At 29.4% G+C, this 13,080-nt stretch overlaps 4 protein-coding genes across 5 annotated transcripts; 1 reads left to right on the top strand and 3 right to left on the bottom strand.

The window, feature by feature from the left end:
- Window positions 1–1,017: 1,017 nt before the first annotated feature.
- Window positions 1,018–2,406, top strand: LOC126842630 (protein FRA10AC1 homolog). The gene is made up of 4 exons (XM_050579671.1): window positions 1,018–1,281; window positions 1,343–1,505; window positions 1,588–1,747; window positions 1,970–2,406. The coding sequence occupies exons 1-4, from the start codon at window positions 1,184–1,186 to the stop codon at window positions 2,245–2,247; spliced, it is 699 nt and encodes a 232-aa protein (XP_050435628.1). The 5' UTR covers window positions 1,018–1,183; the 3' UTR covers window positions 2,248–2,406.
- On the bottom strand, window positions 2,349–5,670 carry LOC126842628 (CUE domain-containing protein 1). Of its 2 annotated transcripts, XM_050579670.1 has the most exons (6): window positions 4,408–5,670; window positions 3,555–4,336; window positions 3,372–3,492; window positions 3,161–3,269; window positions 3,004–3,099; window positions 2,349–2,902 (listed from the first exon to the last, which is right to left on the bottom strand). In XM_050579670.1, exons 2-6 carry the CDS (start codon window positions 3,818–3,820, stop codon window positions 2,769–2,771), a joined length of 726 nt encoding a protein of 241 aa, XP_050435627.1. In that variant the 5' UTR covers window positions 3,821–4,336; window positions 4,408–5,670; the 3' UTR covers window positions 2,349–2,768. The 2 variants fall into 2 exon arrangements, with proteins under 2 accessions (XP_050435627.1, XP_050435626.1); XM_050579669.1 differs by having other exon boundaries at window positions 3,555–5,670.
- Window positions 5,671–6,519: 849 nt separating this feature from the next.
- On the bottom strand, window positions 6,520–12,612 carry LOC126842627 (nucleolar protein 56). Its single transcript, XM_050579668.1, has 9 exons — window positions 12,488–12,612; window positions 8,661–8,865; window positions 8,410–8,577; window positions 7,815–8,013; window positions 7,561–7,748; window positions 7,242–7,494; window positions 7,025–7,173; window positions 6,754–6,896; window positions 6,520–6,686 (listed from the first exon to the last, which is right to left on the bottom strand). The coding sequence occupies exons 1-9, from the start codon at window positions 12,488–12,490 to the stop codon at window positions 6,591–6,593; spliced, it is 1,404 nt and encodes a 467-aa protein (XP_050435625.1). The 5' UTR covers window positions 12,491–12,612; the 3' UTR covers window positions 6,520–6,590.
- On the bottom strand, window positions 9,678–12,612 carry LOC126842626 (RNA-binding protein 39). The gene is made up of 2 exons (XM_050579667.1): window positions 12,488–12,612; window positions 9,678–12,058 (listed from the first exon to the last, which is right to left on the bottom strand). Exon 2 carries the CDS (start codon window positions 12,045–12,047, stop codon window positions 10,548–10,550), a length of 1,500 nt encoding a protein of 499 aa, XP_050435624.1. The 5' UTR covers window positions 12,048–12,058; window positions 12,488–12,612; the 3' UTR covers window positions 9,678–10,547.
- Window positions 12,613–13,080: the final 468 nt, after the last annotated feature.

Raw genomic sequence — 13,080 nt, 5'->3', positions numbered from 1 at the left:
CAAGTATAATAAGAAAAGTGTCGACCAAATAACATAACACATGTAGTTGTGCATCATTGACAGAAGTTTATTATGTTTTAAAAAAAGAATGGATTATATGGCCTCTGAAAGTCTTACAGCTTTTTAATGTAAATAAAAATTATATTTTTTTGTAAATGGGAAAAATGGAGGTTTTGGCTAAGCAACTAAAATATTGATAAAATTTACAATTTGTCAAAAAAACATAAAAAAAAAATTATATTTACAATTATTAACCAATAGTTATAAAAAAAAAAAATTATTTACTGTGGATGTTTGCCAAGCAATGGCGATGTTGATTACTAGTAAAAATAAATATCTACACAATGCTTAAGGCGTTTTAAAAATTAATTTAGTATTAAATATAAACTTAACGTTTAAAATCATTCAGAACCACATATAAAATTAAGTAACCAAATTTCGAGGTACGAATGTCGGAAGACAACAATAACAAACAAGCGACCTATATGAACCAGACGAGAAGTTATGATGCGGACGACGAGAGGTCTGTTTTGTCGGTAAAGATGAATCAAGCTCGGGTGAAAAAATGGGAACAAAAAAAAGCCACAAAAAAGAACACGATTCCGGAAAACAAAACATTTACAAAAGATTAAATTTTTTTAATTCACCGTCAATATGTGTTAATAAATAAATATGATATAGTCATAAGGGTGGCGTGTAATTAAAATATTTTTTATACGATTTTAATCATAGGACTCAATTATTGATGTGTTTTATACGAGTACAGGTATGTTTTATACTATAGGTACCTCTAAAACTCAACTAAAATTGTATGTCGGTCAAAAATATTGACATAAATCTTTTCCACAAAAATTTTAAATCCTTGAAAAAAAATCCTTAAAAATGTTTAAGATATTGTCTATACATAACTCCTTAAAAATTAACATATTATTTAAGATAACATTATATTTTTAGGAATGAACTTTTTAGTTTTTATTATTATCAAATTTTACTATACGTTATCACTAAATATTCAAAAACAATAACATAGTTTTTGTATATTTCTTCACTCTTGTTATGGAATTATTATGAAAAAGTGTTTTATTCTTCTACAAACCATTTTATTCTGTTCAAATTTCTTCAATATTGCAAGAGTGTTTTCATTTGTGATGGACATGATCTAAAGTCTAAACGATAATAAGGAATGAATAAGGAAGGTTTGTCTAAATTGCAACCATTTGAGTTGCACAAGAAACTCTTGGATCAATATCTAGGTTACTGCAAACGACGTGACCAACAAAAGTAAGTAATTTTAAGATTTGTAGAATGCTGATGGTAATTCAGTTCTTTAACAATGTATTAGACGAGAAAAACGTGACATCGATGTTGTACAGGAGAATCATAAGTTTGTATGGGAAGAAGATGATGAAGCGGTCACATGGGAGCAACAGTTGGCGAAGAAATACTATGACAAATTATTCAAAGAGTTTTGTATTTGTGACTTGAGTCTTTATAAGAAGTCCAAGGTAAACCTTTTTGCTTGTCAATGTGTGTAGTTTTGGTAGGATTGGTGATTACCTATAGTAATATTGTATTATCTGATTGTAGGTAGCGATGCGCTGGCAAATAGAAAAAGAAATGATCAGCGGTAAAGGTCAGTTTATTTGTGGGAATAGAATTTGTAATGAGTCACAAAATTTACGTACATGGGAAGTAAACTTTGGCTACATGGAACATGGAGAGAAAAAGAATACATTAGTTAAGCTAAGTATGTACGTTTTGTGAATAGATATTTGTAATTTTATTTTTATACATTTGTGCGGGACAACTTAACCGAGTAAACTTTTAGAAACTAGTCGTGTTTAAAACTTGGTCGCAAACAAAAGCTGTTAATCAACATAAAAATGTTGAACAAAAAAATATATTCATATACATTATAATGGTTAACTGTACTCAACAAATATCTCAAAATATATTTTTGGTGTTACAGGACTTTGTATAGATTGTTCAAATAAATTAAATTATAAACAAAAAAAGAAAGAAATCAAACGCAAGACTCCTAAATCAATTAAAAAAGAGAAGTCTGAATCGTTGAAACACCAGCAAATATCAGACCATCAAGAACAACCAGATACCACAACGAGTGATATTCTTCTCTCTAATAATGTAGCTGTTAATAATAATGTTTGGAGCGAACAGTTGCAAGTAGAGGACGAAAAACCAAGAGAAGACGATTTCGAAGATTACTTGGAACAGTTATTTTTTTAAAACAAATAAATGGTTTTTGTTAATGGTATTTTATTTTTAAACTATATATTTAATAATAATAATAATTTATATGATTGTGTGCAAACAACATAAAAAATTTAACAATATATTACACAAACGTAAGGATGGCCCTTAATCTAATAAATTTAATTTATGGCATTTAGTTTTACATTCATTTTTTCAAATCTATTAAAAAATAAAGTTAACTAAATTTTAGACATTAATAAGACCTTTAAGTCTAAAACTTTACTTTAGGTCAAGATTAACTAAGATGTAAAAATTCAGTCAATCCAAAAACATTAAATTATTACATCTTTAAAAAAAAAAAAAAAAAATACTTTACGGAATAAGATAAAATAACTATTTTATAAACGTTACAACTTTTTATAGTTCATTCGAATCAGTCGAATGCTTATGTCTTACTTTTTAACTGATATAAATAAATCGATGGGGGTACTAAGTGCAAAAAAAAAACTGAACAAAATCCTACTAAACACAATTTATAAAATTAGCTCAAATTGTTAATGTTCTTCTTCTTGTAAAAATAAATTATCTTTAGTATGGTTGTCGCCTTGGCCTAGTATGTTGCGTGCTGAACTCTTTTTCTTTTTCCCAGTAAATACTCGAGCAATTTGTATAAACTTTTTTCTAGAAGCTGCATACATAAAAACCAATAAGTTTTTTTTAAATAACAATATAATAATCATTTGTATATGACTTTTTTTTATGGTGTTATTCAGTTGTACTTTCTTTTACCTTTCCCCATATTTTTTAACCTTTCTTTAAACGCAGCGTCGTCATCGCTTTGCACATTATTTGCCACAAAAAATGTTTGTTCTTCCATAGGACTGTCTGTTAAAAAACAAAGTATTTTAATAAAATTCACTCTTAATATTTTATTATTTTATCGCACCTTTTTCTAAGGTCGTAAGAAAATGTTCATTTCTTTTTAATTGTATTAAAAATTCTTCATTTTGAAGTAAAATAGCGATTTGCTCATCGTTTAACTCATTGTCCGAAAGCTATTTTATCAAGACATATATTATTATTATATTTGAATTTTGATATCATATTTGGTAATAGTTGTATGCATGCTAACAAATTTATAATTATCTAATTATCACCTGTGGGTGGCCGTTAACCGTCAATCTGAGAAAATCATTCGGCAGAGGTCCCAACAGCGGAGGATTCCAACGTTTTGTAAGTTCATTAATTTGCGTCAGATTATGCAGAACGTCTGGCAACCTAGTGAAAACTTATTAATAAGTTGTTGAAATAATTGTTTGTATTTTAATATTTATTGTTACATTGGATCAATGAATGCGTGTTGAGGTTTTGCATCGGTTGACACTGAACCGCTAGGTTTAAAATCTGTTCGGCAATCGTTGCTCATTGTCAATAGCTGGTCAATTGTAGGGTCGACACATCCTTTGTTGGAGCGTAAAACAGCTTCAATCACGTCATCGTCCAATGTAGGGAACATTATTCGAAAATTATTCATAGTCTCTTGGAAATCTAAACCTACGACAGGCATCGACTCCAAAGACGATTCTTCTCTTTCTAAAGTTGCCATATTTTGTTTTAGTATATTTAACTACAGTGGTTATTTACTATAAAACAAAAAAACTAAATTTTATTCACTATATTGCATTATTTATCTTATGTATGAATACACGAGTTTATTTTTAGAACTAAATAATTATAGTCCACAAGTTGTATTTTAAACGCAATTTAATTATTTATAACGAAGTTGACGAAAACGAAAATAGCAGAACGGAAAATATGATAACTGCGAAGTAGACAAGTTGCGAGAAAACGCATGATTGAAAAATCAATGATTCGCAGTGTTGCTTTTTCTCAAACAGCGATTGCAAAGTTTCCCCAAAAAGAAAAACTACCACGCTTTTGTTGTAATTGACGCTTTCCGTTCTCCCGTAATACTTGCCCGTTCATTTTTAGATTCGATGCGTAGGTATTTAAACAACTGAATCAGTTGGTATATAAATATATATTTTTAATTAAGTTCCAATAAGAAGCACACATTTGCCTATTGCTGGCATATCTTCAAGCAAGGATTCAAGATCAACTGCTACAAATATTAATAATTAATGCATGTTTATTGTTCATTTATGAAAGGATGTCTAGTTAAAGCCCACATACTAGCTTGTTGGCCAGATGGGTAGCATGAGCGAAATGATCACCAGGGGCTGTGGTCCCTATTTACATTTTCTAACCAAAGACCCCCGCGGGTTAAGAATGGTTTCGCCCGCATGGTACTATACATAAACTGCAGTACATTTAATCGGGTCATCTAAAAACTTAAGAAAAATAAACAAAATATAATATCAAACTGTAAATAAAAGAGAGAATGTTAAAAAACGATGCTTATAAAAAATAAATCAACTTGGTATAAAAATAAAATAAATTTTTTTCTCAATCGTCATCTTGTCTCAGAATTATTCTAGCACGTCGTTATTGTTGAAGTCGCCTATAAAATCGTTTAAAAAAACATACCATATGTAGTATTTTATTTAGAAACATGTGTTTTATACATTTGAATAATTTTCTAAAATTTATTCAAAAAAGTTTTTAATTGAATTCTGACCGGGCTTAGAATTTACCTAGCACGTCAATTTGTTTTATTAAATAGTCTCCAAAGCTGTAAACAGCTTGGAACAAAAATTAGGATGTTTTGTATAAAAAAAATCTACAAATCTTAAGTCCTACACTAATTCTGTGTCTTTATATGTATGTTAATTTCAAGAAAAAATATAGATGTTATTTAAAAAAATAGCTCATAATTTTTTTCGATATAAAAAATGTACATAATTGCGATGAACAAATTTGAGGTTAATTCTTATTTCTTGGAGAGTTATAGCCCCTCATTCTATACCCTATTGAACGAATTTTACTTCCTAACCTATATCTGGATTCATGAGCAACATACGTTTTTACCTAGCAAATTCAAGATGGGTAAAACCTATAGAGGGGACCCTCTTAAAAAATTTGGCATCCGTATGTTTAGTAAATATAGTTCCATTAGCCATTTTAAAAGAAAATAATATACTTAATATCATAAATACTTTTTTGTTTTTAAAATAATTACTTAATTCATATATAATTATTTTTAACATTATACACAGAAGAATTAATTGGCTGATTCATAAACTACGTTTCAAATATCAACTGCGTGGTCAAAGAAAATGACGGGTTTTTTAAATTTATTTTAACTACTCTGTATTTCTTACACTTAAAGAGCACATTATACTTGCTAAGTTTAGGCAATAAAATCTTAATTTAAAAGGTTAAACTGTATGTGTAATTATTATTATATACTATATATAGTTCCGTATTTTTTTCAATTCAGGACTTCTTTGGTAGTTAATTATTTTTTATGACTATCACAGCATCCTCAACAGTGATTTAAGAGCAAAAACACCTTTTATAAAATGGAACTCATTTTGAAAACAATAACGTAAAAAAAAGTTAGTTTTTTTTAAAAAAAGTAAAAAAGAAAATGTTATTTTAAAATTTAGGTTTACTTAACAAAAATTTTCATTGTCTCCAAAATATTGTCATCTTTCGTTTTTGCTATAAGTAGTTTAGCTCTAAAATCATCACAGAGTAAAACACAATCTGCGATAGTTTTAATGCTAGAATATAGGGTGTGCAACATCTTTTTAAAAACACAGTTATTTTGAACTATAATAGTTTAAAGTCAAATCTATGGGTTGAATCAAATTTATCATTAGTAGCTGCGCAATCATAAAACAAATTCTTTTATTCAACAGTAAATATGAGATTGTTAAAAAATCTTTCTATTATTTTATAATTTTAGTTTGTAATTATTATCATTTTAATGAAGTTTTGTCAAGTTATTATTGAACAAACGTGCTAAATTGTATTATTTAATAAAATTGTCTCATAAACTATATAATATATTACTACTTATATAAGTAGTAATTTAATTTTGAACTTCTACAGTTGGACTAGTCATTTTGAAATTGCAGTAAGTATTAATTTTTTGTACATGCGTACATTATTTATGAAACAAGGCAAATCTATAAAATGTTTTTTCTATTATAAAAGTACTCAACAGGCATACTACAAATAAAAAATGTTTTTCCTTGATAACAATTGGGTACCTTTATGAACTTAAATGGTTACCCAGCAGATACAAATGTTTTACTCATATTTTGTTGAAAATAATTATATAAAAAACCTGTTATACAACAATTTTTAAGCAAATTAAAAAATTAAAACCTATTCAAGTTAATCAGTTTATGAAAATTTTATTTAGTTATAGTTTTAATAATGTGTCAATAATGGAAAACAAAAAAAAATCATTCTTCTCCATTTTCTACTTCCCCTTTCTTCTTTTTAGATTTTTTGTCCTTCTTGGGTTTTTTACGTTTGACACTAGTGTTTAAGCTCTCATTCTAAAAAAAATAAATCGTACATATATAAAACCAGTTCATGTATTGCATGTATTATAATAAGTCATACTTGTTGTTGCAAAACAACTGATTCTAAGCAAGCATCGTGCATAACATCGACATTTTTCGGCGGTTTTTCACCAGTTTCGAAATATTTTAGCCGATCCTCACACTGTTGCTTCATTTTCTGGCCAAATATATTACAAGGATTATCTAAATAACAACAAACAAATTTATATTTTACTTTAAAATAAACTGAAATTAACATTAACACATTTTTTTCTACTAAATTACATCATATATAATTTCAAAATTTAAATTTAAATTAAAGTCTAAATTACCAGCAAATGCATCGATGCGGCTTGCAATACTTAATTTGTTGGAGAGGAATCGAGAAGCTCGGCCCTTAAACTGTCTACCCGCACGACCAATAAACGTTGAATGATAAATAAGACCATACTTTGGGGTACTAGTCTTTGTTTTCATTGCCCTTAAATTAATAAAATTTATGTAAATTAAATATTTGGAAGTTACGTAAATTTAATTGTAAGTTTATACCTGAACAGGGCTTTCTCAGCACCTAGAATTTGGACGGTAGACGCAGGACATTTGGCCAAATTAGTCAATGAGCCCGCTTTGGATATAAGCCTCGCTCCAACTTGTTCACCGATCAGAGCGGCAGTGTTAGGAGCCACCGTAGCCATTTTATTTTTTAAATACTCTGACAGACTTCTTCTGTATTCAGATAATGACATGACACGTTTAGTGAACATCAGCACATTGGTTAAATCAACAGGGGAAATTTCCATTCCTTTAAACAAATATGTACAAATATTAGATTATCGACCAAACACCAAAAAAATTATTAGTCGAGTACCCATTGAAGATTTGGCGGCACTTAGAATAGCAGCAGCTTTTCCAGAATCCATAATAATTTCTTCGAGGCCATCTAATCTTTCTTCGGAGAGTTGTTTACGGTCACCGATATAATGCACCACTTTAGCGAACAAATAGTTCTCTGGTACAATCTTGTAAAGTTCTGGGAAATGGTAGGAATACCATTCTCTGAGGAACAGAAATACAACATGGGTTATTGTTGTATTTAATTTTATGAAATTACTTTAACACTACCTTATACGCATGGAATAGGTATTTAAGTCTTTGTCGAGCTGATCCAACAAGGAAACACTGTGTATTATCATATTGTCGACTTTGTTGACATTAAACTTTACTTTAGCTCTCGAGTAGCTATGGCCAAGACCCAATTGAGCTATACCTTCTAATTTAGGGGCAAAGCCTTTCATAAGAGATGGAAAATGGTATCTAATGCCTGCAGAAATCAATATTAATGTCAACATAAAGTTAAAATAACTTATGCCGGGTTACATAAGTCATATAACATATTTTTAGAGTTTTTTTTTAAATGTTAAACCGCAGCCTATGATTAGCTCATTCAATTTAAAAGAATCGTTACAGTTGTTTTATGTAACCCGACATTAATTTTGTCTTTATAATTAATAATTAAAAATAATATAGCATAATTTAAAAAACTTACCTGAAAATAAATAAATAAATAATTAAAAACATTTGTAATGTAATATTTTGTATTAAAAAAAACACATTAAAATTTAATTAAAGCAAGAAACTTAGTAAAAAAAAAAAAGATGAACTTTTTTTGAGCGTTTAGCTCTAAGCCAAAGCAAAATGAGAATTGAACAAAACACACCTCTCAATATTTCAAGCACATATCCTGTGTGTTGTATCTTGAGTCCTAGTTTTTCGTTAATGCTTGCGCCCAATTTGTTGTCAGAAACTCCCAATAATACCTTTGACATTTTTCCAACTTTAGGCATATTGGTTTCTAAGAAAACTTGCAGACTCTCTGGCAACACACCTAAGAACGTTATAATAAACAACTTGATGAAATCACGACAGAGTAGATGCATTTGTAGACGTCATTTGCACGTTGTTTTGTACCTTCGGAAATGCTGTTGATTGCCTCCAATGCATCAACAGATGTTTTGAAAGGAGCAAATGCCAATAGCTCGACAATTTTTGTGAAGCGCTGTAAGTCGAGTACAGCCTTTTCAACTTGTGCAAGTTCCGAGCCTATGTCTTCAAATTCTTTAACTTTAAACAGCGTGAAACCGGTTGCGTGCTCGTAAAGGATTGTTAACTTTGCCTGTGGAAACGAAGATATTTAAAAAGAATATTCTTCTATAATCCTATTTTTAAAGCTTATGCCAAACTAGTGGTGTAAAGTATGTTTTAATTATCAACACAGTAATCATCTTTTTAATCGATAAATATTATTTACAAATTATTACACTATTAAAAATGAATAATAATTGAATATACATAAGAATTTGACAAAAATTTATATTTCCTACAATCCTGTAATTTGTATAACACATTATTACAAAATAGTGAGCCTGCTTATGAATAATAACTTCTATAAGAGTTAAGTTACACTAATAAGATTGGTGTTATCTCTGGTATAATTTTTATGATACTTTAATAATATATATTGTGTAGAAAAAGCTATTTATGATACAACTATATGTAGGTAAATATTCTAATTCCTTAATCTATATAAAATTAGATTGTTACAAATTATAACAGTTGTTAAAAATTTATATGCAATAAATAAAATATTTATTGCAAATAAAACAATTATATTAAATATTTTTTCCCTAGATTAAACAAGCCACAAAAAAGCCTGTTAAAAATGTTAAAACATATTAAGTACATACAAATGTTGGCACAAACCAGAAAGTAATAGAACTATTTTGATCAATATTCCGTCTAGAAATGTTTTTAAGTATTTTTGATTAAATTATTAAGTGTTCTCAAAAATGTTTTACTGTTATTTTCGATTATTTATACAACATATTATATACCTCTACATTAGTTGTTGTTTTACAACACAGCAAATTAATTTTTTTTTTAAATTAACGATACTGGAAACAGGAAAAGTTGCATCAAATAAACATATTATAAATTAAGAAAATAGTTTATTCATACATAATCAAATATTTCACATCCGGTTTTTGGATGTTCCATTTCACTTAATATAATACATGGTTACAATGTCAAAATAAGATTTTATACATTGGTAATTTGAATATGTACACTTTCTATAGTTTCTACTACCATTAAATCATATAGGAAACCTTCCACATTAGAAAGGTTTTTTGTATTGAATACGGGTTATATTTTATTAAAATATAAAAATATTTTGTAATAGGGTTATATCAATTCATAAGTATATTTATAAATCAGAATAGGTAACATCATCATTGACCTAGGATGAATAGAAAATAGTAACAACTATTTTTATATAGTTGTATAATATATTACAAATAAATCAATACAAGATTATTTGACAATTATTAGTGCACTAGAAAAAAAAAAAATTAAACGTTTAACATACTGTGCCAACTAATGAAATTAATTAAATCAGATGTAAATACACAAAAAAATTATATATATATATATAAATATTAAATAAAAAAAGAAATATATAAATATATATTTTTTAAAACTGAAACCTAAATACTTATTTTAACACTTTAACCCGACCATAAATAAAATAGTGTTTCAACTACTGATATTAGTCACATCGTCTAGGAAAAATGGTGGATTTTTAGAAAATTTATATATTTCTTGTAGTATTTTTTAATGATGGTAGTAATATTTATTTAGGGTACTTATGAATTATTCCCTTCTATAAAGGATAATTTGAAAAATTATTGAGGCAGGTTATTTAAATTAAGTGTAGAAAATAATGTAACAATGCTAAATTTGTCGATTTAAATTAAAAAAAAAAAAAAAAATTAAAAAATAATTGTCGCATATCTATATTTAATTTTTACTTCTAGTTGGTACCAACAGTTTTGTAAGTGAAGAAGCTTCTGGAAACAAATTGTGATAGTTTGCTACAGGTACATATGCCGCAGTGATAACCCTTCCACCAAACCACCTTCCATGCAAAGCCGCAACAGATGCAAGAGCAGTTTCGATTGTTGTACATTTGACATAGACATTGCCCTGTGGTGATGCTTTATCCACGTACGCATGTAATACCCCACCATGTTTGTTACACTCTTCAATAACGTCATCCCTAATTTCATTTTCCCAAGTAGTGTTTTCAGCCATGTCTTCTTTGTTTGGATCAAACATGTTAGCCAGTAAAAAGCATTGAGTGGCGATAAGAGGCGTCACTTGGGCAGCGGGTGCCGCTGGTGCAGGTGTCACACCAGAGGCAACTTGTAGAGCATTAGCAGCAGCTTGAGGAATTGGGAATCCAGTACCTTCTGCTAATTTATACATAAGTTGTAATCTACCCGTAGCTCCTAAATCATACCCAGCTCTATCTAATTCATCGACTTCAAACGCAGTTTTATCATACATAGAATGATTTTCTGTTACATGTCCGACTTTCATAGGACGTCCAGCAATTTCAAATCCATTTAAATGTTCAAGTGCTTTTTTGGCATCTTCCGCGTTGCGATATGTTAGAAAGCCGTATCCTTTGGATCTTCCAGTTTCAGTATCCATCATCAACTGAATATTATCCACATGACCAAATGGTTCAAAAATACCTCTTAACATATCTTCCGTGATATTATAATGCAAGGAACCTACGTACAGTTTCATAGGTCCATAATGAGTTCGCTGTACCATGTTAGGCATAGAATTAGCCATTCGATTTTTTTCTGCTTGAGTGGGTTGTACAACAATAGGAACGCCAAGAAGTTTTTGCCCATTTAAACCCATAGCTAAAGGCACAGATTCAGGATCTTTGAATTCTATATAAGCAATCCCTTTAAACCGTCGAGTTTTATTACATGTTATCATTCTAACATCTCTTACTTTGCCAACTGACGAAAAAAATTCTTCTAAATCTCTTGCTCGAATAGTTTTCGAGAGTTGCATACAAAATACAGTTCTAGCATCTCTTTCTTCTGGAGTTAACATACTAGCTGGTGGCACTTTAGACGCTAAAGGGGATTGTTTTCTACCATATCGAGGTGGGGGTAAAGGCGGTCCATACTTGGGTAGTTTAACAGGAGATCTGGATCGAGTACGCTTGTCTTTAGACCGTCGACGTGAATGTCGATCTCTAGAACGACTACGATGCCTATCTTTTGAACGACTCTTATGTCTATGTTTACGATCTTTAGAACGACTTCGTTTTCGAGATTTATCCCGAGACTGAGATTTAGAGCGATGGCGACTTTTATGAGACTTTTCTTTACGAGATTTCTCTTCAGTTCCGTTACTGTCTTTCGGTAGAGTTTCTGGTTCTTTTTTGTTATAAGGGGCTTCAAGCAATGCTTCTATGTCAAAATCGTCCGCCATTATCAGTTTGACTGGAGATGAAAGGATAACGCAGGAAAAAAAAATTGCGTAACAAAACAAATAATATTAGTTTGACTCAAGCCACGGACTTACAATTATATGTTTACTAGTTAATTATGTATTACTATTGAAAAGAATGTGATTATGCAACTCAAATATTACACTTGACTTTATCCATCCCAGCATATAATTATTACAACCATTAGCCAATAGTCATTTCCCACGATGTATTCATATCTATTTAACACACGTTGCTAAAACTAAAATATACCATGAGAAACCAATTTATTTTACTACCTATGATACATTTACGAAATTCAAGATGAATGAAATACAATGATTTTGAAAATTTCAAAGTAGCGCTGAACTGAACTGCATAATCACCAATGTAAACAGGACAAGTGATATAAATTACAAAATACAATTATTATTGAACTTACCATTATCAATAGCACCGCCAAATAAGATGAAGAAAAATTATAATCCACTAAATCCGAACGCGATTCAATAAAAAATTAAACGAAAAAACGTGCATTAAACAAGAAAATGAAAACATGGAACCATGTTCCACAAAAAACGTGTTTAATAACTACATGAGACGCTCGCGCCCTGTTATAACTTATGAGGAAAGAACGGCGGAGTGCAGAGTGCAGACAGTGTGCTGTGTGTGTACCGTACATATACATATATATGAACTACACAGTATGAAGTTAGAACCGATTGTGTATACCTTGGTCAATGTATAAGGGTAACCACATTAACCACAACGCATAACGAAACGTAAATAAAAAAACGCGCGAAATTATAAAACAAGTATTAACAGCTGTTACAAATTTACAAATAATACCTACTTTATATCCGTCGATTTAGTTATAGAAATTATGTACAATAATTGAATAATTTCTTTCAGGTTCTTACAGTGCTAAGGATTTAATATGTGGATAGTTGGAAATAATAGTGATAAGAAATCAAAAATCCAGATTTTCACAAAAACGTTATTTAAACCAATTAAAAATCTTTTAAATATTATTAC

Source organism: Adelges cooleyi, unplaced genomic scaffold (assembly GCF_023614345.1).
Source record: "Adelges cooleyi isolate 19-005CV unplaced genomic scaffold, UGA_ACOO_1.1 ACOO_flye_CR_arks_rails_tigmint_CR_PRNA_574, whole genome shotgun sequence".
In the NCBI taxonomy this organism is placed as follows: domain Eukaryota; kingdom Metazoa; phylum Arthropoda; class Insecta; order Hemiptera; family Adelgidae; genus Adelges; species Adelges cooleyi.
This window is presented reverse-complemented; position numbering and strand designations above follow the sequence as displayed.

Bases quoted from the DNA above. Each gene is read 5' to 3' on its own strand.
- LOC126842630 (XM_050579671.1), top strand. From the start codon at position 1,184: ATGAATAAGGAAGGTTTGTCTAAATTGCAACCATTTGAGTTGCACAAG. The intron at 1,506-1,587 runs GTAAACCTTTTT...ATCTGATTGTAG, and splicing joins GTCTTTATAAGAAGTCCAAG to GTAGCGATGCGCTGGCAAAT. The intron at 1,748-1,969 runs GTATGTACGTTT...TTGGTGTTACAG, and splicing joins GAATACATTAGTTAAGCTAA to GACTTTGTATAGATTGTTCA.
- LOC126842628 (XM_050579669.1), bottom strand. From the start codon at position 3,820: ATGGCAACTTTAGAAAGAGAAGAATCGTCTTTGGAGTCGATGCCTGTC. The intron at 3,493-3,554 runs GTAACAATAAAT...AGTTTTCACTAG, and splicing joins CACGCATTCATTGATCCAAT to GTTGCCAGACGTTCTGCATA. The intron at 3,100-3,160 runs GTGCGATAAAAT...GTTTTTTAACAG, and splicing joins TCTTACGACCTTAGAAAAAG to ACAGTCCTATGGAAGAACAA.
- LOC126842626 (XM_050579667.1), bottom strand. From the start codon at position 12,047: ATGGCGGACGATTTTGACATAGAAGCATTGCTTGAAGCCCCTTATAAC.
- LOC126842627 (XM_050579668.1), bottom strand. The intron at 7,495-7,560 runs GTACTCGACTAA...ATTTGTTTAAAG, and splicing joins TGCCGCCAAATCTTCAATGG to GAATGGAAATTTCCCCTGTT. The intron at 6,687-6,753 runs GTATGACTTATT...TATTTTTTTTAG, and splicing joins CAGTTGTTTTGCAACAACAA to AATGAGAGCTTAAACACTAG.